Source organism: Thamnophis sirtalis, unplaced genomic scaffold, assembly GCF_051295495.1.
Source record: "Thamnophis sirtalis isolate CommonGarterSnake01/CBP01778 unplaced genomic scaffold, rThaSir2_p1.2 scaffold_11, whole genome shotgun sequence".
NCBI classification, from domain to species: domain Eukaryota; kingdom Metazoa; phylum Chordata; class Lepidosauria; order Squamata; family Natricidae; genus Thamnophis; species Thamnophis sirtalis.
In genome coordinates this window covers 8,567,100-8,580,704 of record NW_028261391.1, presented here as the reverse complement: position 1 = coordinate 8,580,704, position 13,605 = coordinate 8,567,100, and the positions used below count along the sequence as shown (strand labels likewise).

General features: G+C 44.8%; 1 protein-coding gene across 1 annotated transcript; it reads right to left on the bottom strand.

The window, feature by feature from the left end:
- Positions 1–387: 387 nt before the first annotated feature.
- HRG (histidine rich glycoprotein) lies at positions 388–12,999 on the bottom strand. The gene is made up of 7 exons (XM_087725162.1): positions 12,724–12,999; positions 10,429–10,539; positions 9,409–9,496; positions 7,066–7,232; positions 6,428–6,541; positions 4,090–4,179; positions 388–1,230 (listed from the first exon to the last, which is right to left on the bottom strand). The coding sequence occupies exons 1-7, from the start codon at positions 12,916–12,918 to the stop codon at positions 436–438; spliced, it is 1,560 nt and encodes a 519-aa protein (XP_087581288.1). The 5' UTR covers positions 12,919–12,999; the 3' UTR covers positions 388–435.
- Between the last annotated feature and the right edge of the window lie 606 nt (positions 13,000–13,605).

Genomic DNA, 13,605 nt, shown 5'->3' with positions numbered 1-13,605 from the left:
ATCCAAAGAAGAGGGAGTCAAGCTATTCTCCAAAGGACCTGAGGGCAGGACAAAAAGCAATGGGTGGAAACTAATCAAGGAGAGAAGCAACTTAGAACTAAGGAGAAATTTCCTGAGAGTGAGAACAATTAATCAGTGGAACAACTTGCCTCCAGAAGTTGTGAATGCTCCAACACTGGAAGTCTTTAAGAAGAGATTAGTCTGTTCTGTTCTGTTCTGTTCTGTTCTGTTCTGTTCTGTTCTGTTCTGTTCTGTTCTGTACTATTCTATTCTATTCTATTCTATTCTATTCTATTCTATTCTATTCTATTCTATTCTATTCTATTCTATTCTATTCATTCTATTCTATCTCTCGTGGTTACAATTTAGGAGACACTTAAACTAAAACAAACACATATAAATGCCGATGTTATTATTATTTCCATGCAAAGCTTTCTAATGTGCCGATGGTGTAGGAAATAAAGACAAAATGCCTGGCAAGAGGTCATATTTGGGCTTCCCTGGGCACGACTTTGATCCCGAGGAAACCTCTGGGAAAGGTTGTAGCATGTGTTTTCCATGATGTCTTCCATGGTCAAGAAAGTTGGCACCAGGAGCTTGGAGGACATCGTGTTCACTTGGAATTGGAACGCGGTGGACAAAGTCCCCGCTGCTACGGTGGAAAGAATGGTAGCTGCTGAACGAATCTTGCTCTTCTGAGGATCCGCTTTCTTCTCTTTTACACACAGTGTCATTACACCTGTGATGACGTTGGGGGCAGGGAAGGGCAACTTTAGGAAACCTCTCATATGGCCGCTGGTGGTGGTCATCTGGCCTACGAGGAAAAGGTGGGGGAGGGGGAGGCCCAAGAGGTGGTGGTGGATATTTACTAGGAGGAAAATGATGGGGACCCCCAGGAGGAGGAGGAGGGTACTGAGGTCCTGGAGGAGGGGGAATGCCAGGATGTTCCTCTTGGGTCTGTTCAGACTGATGGTTGCCCCTGGGACCTGCAGGGCCTGCAGGAAGTGTTGAGTCTCTATACCCGTGGCAGTGTCCATGATTGTGGTGAGAATGATTGTGGTGACGATGATGATGAGGATGACGACAATGATGGTGATGACGGGAATGAGGATGTTTATGTAGCAGATGTCTGCATTCATGCCCAGTTACATTGCAACGATGGTGGCCTTCTCCTGAATCATGGTGGAAGTGGTGACGGTGATGTTGGTGGTGATGGAAGATGCTGAGATTCTTTGCAAAGGAAGTCCAAAGGACAAGTCACCGTTTATGAATGTATGGAACACAGATGAGAATTAGAAAGAAGAGACCAAGTTAGTTTAGGACTCTCATTTGCTGTGTATTTGTGAAGGTATATAACACGTATTGCAAGAAAAATGCAAAATATATAAATCAAAATAATATATGAATTAAAAAAACCTTCCCTTTTACTACCCTGTAATCTCTTAATTCGGAGTAGAGTTGGGGCAACTGACTGGATCTGAACGTTTATTGGCCGGATGCCTTTCCTGATGCCTAAATGGAGTTCGCAACGTAATACTTAACAATACACATAAATATACAATATACAATGTATGAAAGTACCTCAGAAACATTGGTCTGGTTACTTTTACATTTGCCATATGGGGTTGAACTGAATGATTCTATCTGGGCCACTGATTATGAGGTATTGCACCACTCCTCAAATACAGATGTAGATGGTCCTCAAATTACAACCACAGTTGAGCCCAAAATTTCCATTGCTAGGTGGGATAGCTGTGAAGTGAGGTAAATTGTAAGCTCCTCCCCTTTTTGCAAAGATCTTTGAAGAGGAGACAGGAATTGTTCTACATTTTGTGATTCTCTCAAGAGACAAACTTGACAGAAGCTACATCAGAGGTGGGTTCCTAGTGGTTCAAACCAGTTCAACTGAGTAGGCAGTAACTCGGCTGGACACGCCCATGAACTGGTTCTATCAGTGCCACCGTAAGCACCACCATCTTGTTTTTTGTTTCTGCGCATGCACAGAAGCAATTCTTTTACTTCTGTCAGAGGTGGGTTCCTACCAGTCCGCACCTATTCGGTAGAACCGGTTCGTCAAATCTACCGAACCGGTTAGAAGAGGTTCCACCAGTGGACCCGGAAAGCAGGCCACACCTACAGAAGACGTTCCAACAATTTTTGAAACCCACCACTGGTCCTTGGATATGATTATTCTATACTATCATGCTCCTATTTATAAAACTCAGTGCCTCTGTGAAAGGTAAGGATGACTACTGCGTTTGTGGTGCAATCAGAACATTGCGCGTGTTGAAGTTGTTTTAACACAAACCAAAGATGCCTTTCAAAAAACAAGTTTACATCCTATTCTTATGCATGCCAGTGCTGTGTGTGAGGTAATTTAAGGTGGTTCTGACAAGTGTCGTCGGCATCTTCATATCCGGTCACATGGGCGGCAAGCCACTCCCATCCGGTCACATGGGCGGCAAGCCACTCCCAGAAAGGAGGCCACACCCACAGAGTAGGTACGAACAATTTTTGAAACCCACCACTGCAGTGGACCCAATGTTTAGACTGGTTTCAGCCCTCATCAAGTTATTATTAGACTTCTAACTTTATTTATTTTCACTGATTTTCCCCCCGCCATTATTAGGAGGCCACACCCACAGAGTGGGTTCGAACAATTTTTGAAACACACCACTGGCATGCACAGAAGCAATTCTTTTACTTCTGTGCATGTGCGGGTAGCGCACATCAGTGTGCAAACCAGCAGTAAAAGAAGCTGGAACTGACCCCTGAGCTACATGCCTCTTTGTTTCAACTTGCCATTAGTGTAAGGCGGGGGGGGGGGAATGTTGATCACGGATGGGTTAGCTAGAGAAACGAAACCGCTACAGCTCCACTGAAGCTTGTGAGAACCTGGAAACTTTTCAAGGACATCTTAACAGGTGTGAAGTTGAGGCAGATGGTTCCCCATAACAAAGACAACTTGTTTACAGGGTCTATGTGGAAACCTGGCGGATTTGTCTGGGAAAATCATTGTTTAATACTGTGAACTGGTGCCTGAGAATCTCAGAATTAGTTTTGCCTCGACATTATCATGGGATGTATTCAATAAGCGGTAAGTTATTCAGAAACAAAATGGTCCTGAACTTTTATTTGGATACTCAAGCTGGATGTTGACAGTGTTGTGGCCCATCAGCTGCCAGCAGAGCTAGCAGCAGAGTCTGACCAGGAGAAGGTTGAGGGAGGGCCTAAGCTCGCTTCGGAGACTTCGGAAGGTTTTTATATAAGGAAACAGCATTGGAGACAGACGCAGAGCCCCCCCCCCCCAGGTGGAAAGGCAACAGTGGTGGGTTCCTGCCGATTTGGACCAGTTTGGCAAAACCGGTAGTGGTTTGGCCACCTGGGTCACTGGAACTGGCAGAAACCCAGGCCTGCCACGCCCCCGAACCAGTTCTCCGGGTGGCGCCATAGGTGCTGCCATCTTGTTTTTCAGTTCTGCGCATTCGCAGAACATTTTAATTAAAAAACAATTTGATGTGCTTGCAGTGCACATCAAATGTGTGCGAAGGCATAGTGCACATAAGTGAACTGGCAGTAGTGCCTGCCGGAACCCACCCCTGAGAGGAGGCAACTCTCTTTGGGGCCTGAGCTGAGTGAGGGGGAAGAACAGATAGGGCCCATCCCAGATGCGGGTATGCCTAGGGAGGAAAGGAGAGGAGAGCAACGGAAGGCAATAAGCTGGCTCTCAGGGCAAGGCAGACGCAGGCTCTAGTCAGCCCCTCCCTCTTGGGGGAACAAATAGGAGGAGTTTGGGAGGGGCCAGTTGTCGCGGACAACCGTTCATTTTTAGTACACAGTAAACAATTCGGATTCCTTGGCTAAACCCAGTTTTGTTGGGACTCATTATTTGATATTTTGTTTAGCCCCATGAATAAAAGACTGTTACTGCCCTGTTATAAAAAGGGGGTTGCTTTACTTGTGAGTAAACAGCTTATCATTACTTGTGAAGGCTGGGTCAGAACAGACAGATTCATATTTCTGCAGAATTAAGAAATAACAACAACAACAACAATAATAATCATCTAGTTAAATCATTTGCACTCTTACCTGAGTATCATAGATCGCACAGGAGTCTACTTCGACCACATCTGGAGCACCTGTCTCTTTAAGTATTTTTCCTATGCAAAATCCCAGATTCTACAGAGAAAAAGGAAATGATAACAGTTGAGATAAATTGTGTAAATTTGACACACGTCTCTCTCTCTCTCTCTCCCTATCTCTCTGTCTCTCTCAGTCGTCCTCCTCGACTTTTGACCACAACTGAGTCCAGCATTTCTGTTGTTAAGCGAGATGGTTGTTAAGTGAGTCGTGACCAATTTTATGACCATTTTTTGCCATAGAAAGCATTGCAGTTGTTAAGTGCACCAGGTGGACTTTAAGCAAATCTGGCTTTTCCCATTGACTTTCCTTCTCAGAAGCTGGCTAAGAAAGTCATAAATGATGATCATGTGACCCAGGGATGCTACCTTGTTTCCCTGAAAATAAGACTCTTTGGATAAAAAGCCCAATTGGGCATTTAAGTGCATGCGCTAAAATAAGCCCTCCCTGAAAATATTTAAGTGCATGTGCAGCTGATCCTCGCCATTTCCTCTGGTTGCTTCCTGCACAAACAACATGAGGTGAGGAGGCGAGGCCGGAGGAGGGGAGGAAATGCACCCCACACGCCTTTACCTAATGGCACCCCACTCCCGCAAGCCTAGCCCCTTTTCGTAACCCGACAAAAGCGCGAACGTCATAAGCGCGCCGACAACACTGTAGCGCTACAACCGCGATGTCAAAAGCGCACTGACAACAGCGCGCCAACAACAGCGCGCCGACAACAGCGCGCCGACAACAGCGCGCCGACAGAAGCGCGATTTAATTTAAGGTAAGGTTTACCGTTAGGTTTAGGGTTAGGTTTAGGGTTAGGTTTAGGGTTAGGGTTAGGTTTAGGGTTAGGTTTAGGGTTAGGTTTAGGGTTAGGTTTAGGGTTAGGTTTAGGGTTAGGTTTAGGGTTAGGTTTAGGGTTAGGTTTAGGGTTTGGGTTAGGTTTAGGGTTAGGTTTAGGGTTAGGGTTAGGGTTAGGTTTAGGGTTAGGTTTAGGGTTCCGTTACAGCGCGCTTCTGTCGGCGCGCTTTTGTCGGCGCGCTTTAGTGCTAATTAGTCGCTCATTCGTCGCGCGGTTTTGTCACCACGCTTTAGTCACCGCGGTTTAGTCAGGCGCGCTTTTGTTGTGCGCGCATTTGTGGTGGAACCGCCCCTTTTGTCATGCTAATGGCCACCGCAAAAAGAGCAGCAGGCCTAGTGATGCACAACGCATCAGCAGCCGTGAGGTGACCATGCTCTCCGCCTCCTGCACCTCAAAAATAATAAGACCTCCCCAAAAATAAGGCCAAGTTCTTATTTTGGGGGTCAAAAGAAAATAAGACCCTGACTTATTTTTGGGGAAACATGGTATAACATGGTCTAACACATGTAACATGCATGTCAGTTGCCAAGCAACCAAATGTGGGGATGCTGTGTTGGTTGTAAGTGCGAGGACTCATCGTAAGTCATATTTTTCAGTGCTGTTGAAACTTTGAATGGTTGTAAGTTGACGACTCTATCTATCTATCTATCTATCTATCTATCTATCTATCTATCTATCTATCTATCATCTATCCATCCATCCATCCATCCATCCACCCACCCACCCACCCACCCACCCTCTCCATGGTCATGTGGCCAATATGACTAAATGCCAAAGGCACATGGAATGCTGTTACCTTCCCACCAAAGGTGATTCCTGTTTTTCGACTTGAATTTTTACATGCTTTTGAACTGCTAGGTTGGCAGAAGCTGGGACAAGTAATGGGAGTTCACTCCGTTACGTGGCGCTAGGGATTCAAACTGCCGAACTGCTGACCTTTCTGATCAACAAGCTCAGCATCTTAGCCACTGAGCCACCGTGTCCCTCTACTATTGTTACTGAGATACATTTGAGGATTTGAGAGAAGCAATTTAGAACTAAGGAGAAATTTCCTGACAATTAGAACAATTAAACAGAGGAACAAGTTGCCTCCAGAAGTTGTGAATTCTCCAACACTGGAAGTTTTTAAGAAGATGTTGGATAACCATTTGTCTGAAATGGTGTAGGGTTTCCTGCCTAAACCGGGGGTTGTACTAGAAGACCTCCAAGGTCCCTTCCAACTCTGTTATTCTATTCTATTCTATTCTATTCTATTCTATTCTATTCTATTCTATTCTATTCTATTCTATTCTATTCTATTCTATTCTATTCTATTCTATTCTATTCTATCCTATCCTATCTATAATAGATCCTGAAAATCTCTATATCACAACTGCCTATTTACTTCCTGCAGTTTGTTAGCCAAACTGTTTTTGCATATATTATCTCTCCACTCACAGCTTTTCCATCAGGCAGGAATTCACATTGGGAAACAGTTGTTGGGTCGGTGTTTTTAGGACATCCTGTCTCTTTTATGGTGAATTCAACAATGAATAATGTACGATCGGCCATCTGCATAAAATAAGCAAAACAGTGATCAAATTATATCCAACTTTCCCAATATTACAGTTCACTTTGGCGCTCACATCGAAGGATGATTGCAGGGCAGATGTAAGTTTTCAATTACAATTTTCATCTAGGAAAGCTTTAGAAAAACCAGGCTATTCCATCAGGGTCTGTTCAGAATTAAATCAGGATAATCCTAGGCATAAGATAATGGATGAGGAAAGAGTACTAAAGATGCCCCTTCATGACACTGCTAGTACAATAACGACACTATGAAAGGGCTTTAATACAGTTAAGAGATGGGTTAAACTTGATAAGCGTTGCATTCATAAAAATAGCAGCTTTAAGAATAACATTTTTAAGAAGAAAGGAGGGAAGGAAGGAAGGAAGGAAGGAAGGAAGGAAGGATGGAAGGTGCTTAAGGAAAGTGGATTTAAATAATTTTTCACTGCTGTCTTTTCCTTCCTGATACTTTGGGAAATAATTTTTACAAAAGCCTACAGATCCATAGGGAGAACATGGATACCTACTGCTCTGAAAACTTTTTGGACTTTTTCCACCTTGAAATAATTTGACTCATTGCTCCCCAGTCTGTATTTCTCTAAAATCTTGTTGGCTTCTTCGGTGTGCTTCTCAGTGTCTTCTAGAATTGTTATTCTTACAGGGCAACGCTTGCATTCATATGTTTTTGGTGGAACTGTAAAAAAAAAGAAAAAAGCACCGTTATCAATACTGCAGCATCAATGATCTGTTCGGCAGCCAAAACATTTTCCTCTTCCATGATAAGATGTGCCATTAAGTTTTCTAATAGAATTTCTATTTATTTACTTTATTGACGTACTTATAAAATTTATTGGATGCCCACCTTACCATAGGGGAACTCTGGACATCTATTTATATAAAAATGGCTGTGTGTGTTTGTGTGTGTGTGCACTCCAGCATAACTCTGGAACGCCTTGAGCACTTTCAACCAAACTTGGTACACAGATGACTTACTTTCTGGAGAAAAATACTGTGGTGATAAGACACCCCTAACACCCCTTGGGATGTGTGTTCTGTTAAGATGCAGCCTGTTGTGCCTTTAAATGGCTTCTACTGTATTGCTATAAGGTGGCTTCTACTGCACAGTGCAGTGGAGTTGCCATGGTAACGGCTTCACAGTACTCCAGAAGAGGGTTCCCTCTGGTAAGGGGTAAAATCCAACATTAGAAATTAGGTTTGGTCTGGACATTTCCCCCTATAAATAAATACCCGGGCAACACTGGGTCATCAGCTAGTAGTTGTATAAAATCTAAAACATAAAGACACTAAAACACAAAACATTAAAACCAAAGATACATGGGGAGGGCGCGAGTGGAACGGGAGGGAGTTGGGATCTATTATTACTCAATCAACCACCTCCATTGTGCAGTTTCTCCACTGGGACCCCCAAGGTGACTGGAAGAGCCATGTCTTTAGGCCCTTAGGAAAAGATAGGAGAGTTTGGCCCAGCTCATGGGTGTGTGTGTGTGTGTGTGTGTGTGTGTGTGTGTGTGTGTGTGTGTAGATCAGTGGTGGGTTGCAGATGGTATGCCCCAATACGGGAGCCTGCCTGAAGCACTGAGTACCATACCGGTACTGTGCTCTGGAGGGCCCACCCGCTCGCCCGTGCTCCTTACCTATCTTTAAAGTCTTTGGTGCTTCCACACCTGCGCACGGCACATACAGTGACTGCGTGATGCTCTGCTGAGTAGCAGGAGCGTCGTGGAGGGTCACGGAGGCATCGCTGGACAGCCTGATGCATGCGCGCTGCGCGCGTCCATATAGACGCCGCAGGGCCCGTTCCAACCATACTGGTTGGAACGGGATCGGAAACCCACCACTGGGGGAGATGTTCCAGTAGGCAGGTGCCACAGCAGAGAAGGCCTTCCTCCTGGACCCCGCCAGTTGGAATACTCGGGCTGACTGGACCCACAGCATGTCTTCTCTGCCGGCACGGGTGGGACGGGCCAGTCCCAGTGGGTGAAACGGTCCCTCAAGTAACCTGGACTATCTATCAGTTAATATGACTGCAGTTTCTGAGGTTGTGCAGATGAACTGGTGAAGTTTTGAGAGAAGGACATAAAAGTTCTCCTCCATGTTTATCTGTGTCCAGGGGTATCCATGGAAAAGGGTCCAATGGATATGACTATAAAAAGAAAGATGTGGTTTTGATCAAGAAGCTTCAGCCATCATCTTGATTTTTTAAAACCTCTTGTTACCTCTTTCTATAACCTCAAATCCTGACTCACTGTTATCTAGGCCTTTCCCCAAACTGCAGTTGGATGCCTTGCCTTGTTTAATGCATGTATATATTTAGATGCTAATTCCTGTCTGCCTGCCTAGCCCCTTCCTTCCTTCCTTCCTTCCTTCCTTCCTTCCTTCCTTCCTTCCTTCCTTCCTTCCTTCCTTCTTTCTTCTTTTCTTTCTCTCTTTCTCTCCTTCCTTCTTTCTTCCCTCTCTCTTTCCTTCCTTCCTTCCATTCCTTCTTCTTCCTTTCTTCCTTCCTTCCTTCCTTTCCTTCCTTCATTTTTTCATTCCTTCTTTCTTCTTCTTCTCTCTCTCTCTCTTTCTCTCCTTTTTTCCTTCCCTCCTTCCCTCCCCCTTCCTTCCTTCTTTCTTTCTTTCTTTCTTTCTTTCTTTCTTTCTTTCTTTCTTTCTTTCTTTCTTTCTTTCTTTCTTTCTTTCTCTATCTTGTCATCATCCTCTGAAAAATCGGAAGCACCAGACTTTTACCCCAAACTTTTCTAGGAGAGAAGATTGTACATTGTCCAAAGGTGGAATAAATAGCCATCTAGGTCACTGAAATGCTTCTTTATTTGATTCTGACTTGTAACTTAGGAGAAGGTGAATACCTGAACTGACAGTGCAGTTGTATGCATACAGCAGCTTTCTTTTGGAAAGTTCATTTATATGCAGAACAGCCTTGCATTGTCCCACATCCTGGAAAAACACAAGAAAAGGCATCAGTTCCAAGGTGTATTTTAGAGAAAGGAAAAAGAACTTGAGCAGAAGTTGACTCCCAGCAATTCCTTGGCCATGACTCTGCAATGTCCTTGTCTGGAAGAAACAGGAAGAAAATAGGTAGTGTGTATCTCACGAGCCAAGGCAACACAACGCTAATTAATTAGCTTCCACTTTAAAATGGTTAGATAGTGTAATCAAGACACTGGACAGGGAGGTGCGCTGTGGTCAGAGCTGGGAGTGAAAAATGTCAGCAACTGGTTGCTGGATGGGTGTGGCCATGATGGGTGTGGCTACTCAACCTCCCACACTACAGCAGGGGAGGCCCATTTTTCACCCTCTCCAGGCTCCAGAGGCTTCCCTCAAGCTTCCGGGAGGGTGAAAAATGGGTCCATTTCTGGACATCCAGAACTTCTGGGAGGCCCATTTTTTGCCCTTCCAGAGCCTCCGCGTGGGTCCTGCACTTGATAAACAGGCTGTGTGGAGTCTCCTTGGAGGGGCGGGGCGGGGTGGGAGGAGCCAGCCAGACCTTCCAACTATCAGTTCAGCGAACCAGAGGCAAAATTATCTTCCGGTTCGCTGAACCATTCTGAACCGACTGAATCCCAGCCCTGGCTGCGGTCTATAGGGTCGTGAAGAGTCGTACTTGACTTAGCGGCTGAACAACAACAAAAATTACTTTTAAAACACGCAGATGATAACCGCCGGGGAGTATAAATGTGGAGCCCTTTGGGACCTCACCCAAGAAAATCCCTTTTCTAAAACTTGTATTTGTGGATGGGATTATGGCAGTACGAATAATATGTTAACGTCACATTTCTGTTGGTTTGTGGTTACAAAAGCAGGACTTTCCACAGAAGTGTACTTCAAATCATTAATGTTTCGAAAGAATAGAGATGGTTATTACTTGCCGTTATACTTAAGAATGGCCTATGATCACAGGATGACCAATGTGTTCTGGATATTACAGGACACTGCGTTTCCAAGACATCCAAAGTTAGGTATGTTATGGATACGTTTTTCTGAAAAAGAACAAGATGGAAGAAAATCAGGCATGTTCTGTTGGAAGAAGTTTAATAAACAAAGAGGTAGTTTTGCTAAAAACATAAAAAAGATGATTTCTCATTTTCAAAAATCTAGTGTCTACACATGATATTCTGTATTTTGAACAACAGCAGTGAAAATCAGTATTGCTGATCTCCAGGAGCAACATATATGCTGGTTTCTGCTTATTTCAAACATGCACATAAGGTAGTGGCTTGAAATGCTTGATTTCCCCAAGAACCTCCTTAAAAGGATAAAATAATATGACATCCATCCAGAATCATTGCAATCCCACTTCAAATGATGAAATAAAGAGAGGAGAAGGAGAGAGGAAGGGGAAGTAGAGAAGAGAAGGATGACAGAGGGAAGAAAGGAGGTAGGGAGGAGGAGGAGAGAGGGAGAAGAAAGTGATGGATAAGGTACTAATATGGTGTATGGAGAGCAGAAGAGCCAATAATTGTTTTTGGGAGTGGATGGTAAGACGAATTGACGTAAACAGTTAATAATATAATACGATGTTGGTTATGTAATAGTATACATGTGGCTATATGTTATGAAAATGAAAAAATAAAAAACTATATATATATAGGCTTTCTGTCTGGATGGTCTCTTGTGACGAGCTGATAGACAGAGAAAGGAAGCAATAGGCCTTCTCCCATATTTGGGCATACCAGGAGTTGTGACACTAAATACATACCTATTTCCCTGGATCAGCTGATAAAGGAGGAGAACCTTGTAGCTTAGTGGTTAACACATCTGCCTAAAATGTAATACAGCACAGGTTCTAATCCCAGTAAGGGTATGGCTAGCTGATGAGAGCTAAATAGCTTGAAATAGATCTATACTAGTCTCCCTTTATTTATTTATCAGCACAAATACAACACACACACACACGAAATAAATAACAAAGCTCAGGCGGCCGAAAGAAAGTGCTTTAGTCAGTGGGGTGTCGGGGGAGAGGACTGCCTCACCAGCCATAAACCTCACCACACGTCACTGCGCTGCGCGTGCATGCCCAGTTCTTAAAAAATGCTTCTGTGCATGCGCAGAAGCAAAAAACATGATGACGGGGCTTACGGCACTACGGAGTGCACCAGTTCGGGGGCGTGGCAGGCTGAATGACTACCAACTCGGCTGAACGGGTCTGAACCAGTAGGAACCCACCTCTGGGGGAAGGCATGCAGGCACTCAGAAGAATAGATGGGGGAGATGGAGCGAGTACTGCTACAGTGTACCTGTGGTTGGTTGTAAAGATAAACCACTGCAGAAGCACTGCAATGGCCTTAACTTTCAAACTTGGTTATAAGTAGCTTTTGGGGGGGGGTAGTTGGTTGTGTCTGTTGATCAGACACTAAGCAACTATTCATTTCATTTCATTCATTTTATTTGTCTTGTATGCTGCCCACTCCCGGAGGACTCCGGGCGGCTCACAATAGACAAGGGAAAGGGGATAAATAGATAAAGACAACACTTTAAAAAAGATGCAACATTCACAATTTCCATGGGGCTGGATGTTTCACAAGCCCCCCCGGCCTGCTGGAGCAGCCAGGACTTGGTGGCTTTGCAGAAGCCCGGGAGGGTAGTAAGGGTCCGGATCTCCACGGGGAGATCGTTCCAAAGGGCCGGAGCTGCAACAGAGAAGGCTCTCCCCCGGGGAGTCGCCAGCCGACATTGGCTGGCAGATGGAATCCGGAGGAGACCTAACCTGTGAGATCTTATCGGTCTGAGGGAGGTAATCGGCAGGAGGCGGTCTCTCAGGTACCCAGGTCCGATGCCATGTAGGGCTTTATAACTAGTCATAAGTCAAAGACTACCTGTGTTGTCCCCCCCCCCCAACAATAAATTGGTGGAAAAGAAGAGATTCTAGGTTTCTCCGCATTCATGTTTACACCTGTATTTTAAAATTAAGCCCATTACAAAATTAAGCCCAAGTAAGTTTACGAGCTCCACCAGTTAATTAGCAATGTTTTTTTAAGAACATTTTTTTAAAGTGCCATTTGAAAAAACCAAAACAACTCCTAAGTAACACAAAAAAGTACAAAATGGTCACCCGATGCACCTGATAATGATCCACCTGCTTGCATTAAATCAGAGAATTATGACAAACATGGACTCCATTCTGGAATAATCAATGACGAGCCGCCCAGATCTGTGGTACTTACCAGCTGTTGGACCTGAGCATCAGCAACACGGAACAGGGCAAAAACGTAGCCTTCTTTGCGATGTTTATTGATTAAATCCAGGGCCACCCCGGCATCCTTCTCTGTTCTTGCATCATTGCAGTCTTCAGGGACTATCAGGGCACGGCAAGAGGTGGTCCATGCCACAATAAATAGAGCACAGGCTAGCAATTTCATCTGGGCTATGCGATCCTTACAAGTCACCAGATTGGAGTTCTTTTGAGCTGATACTTAAAAAGCCAATTCCATAAACACGAAAGGGGTGTTTGCTTTTTGGTGGAACTGGCCTCAAGGTTCTTGAACCAGTTGCCTTGATCCCTGGATAGGCAAAACAAATAGAAAATGAATGATTGATGGAGTAAATAAGAGGGAAAGGGGATCCGGAATGAGGAACTAATATCTGAAGCTATGGATAAAATAGTGTGAAATTCTGACGCTGCAACGGGCAATGATGGTGGGCTACAGGAAGATAGAGGTAGCTTGCTTTGATTTGAGGAGTAGATCTCAGTACAGGTAGGTCTCAACCAGTGGTGGATTGCAAGCAGTACGCTCCAGTACGAGTGTCCGGGTACTGTTCCGGTACGGTACGGTGCTTCGGAGGGCCCACCCACCTTGGGGGGGGGGGACGTGGTCAGGTTGGTTGTGGCCAGCTTGACCTCACTTCAGAGGTGGGTTCCTATTGGTTCAGACCATGCCTACCATGCCCCTGAACCGGTGCCACCATCTTGTTTATTAGCACTGTGCATGCGCACTTCGCACGTCCCTGAGTGAGCCAGCTGTAGCAGCAGCCAGAACCCACCCCTGCATTACTTGTATTGTGGGTGCCTGTGGCGGCCCGAGTGCTCTGTCAGTGAAAACGGGGTC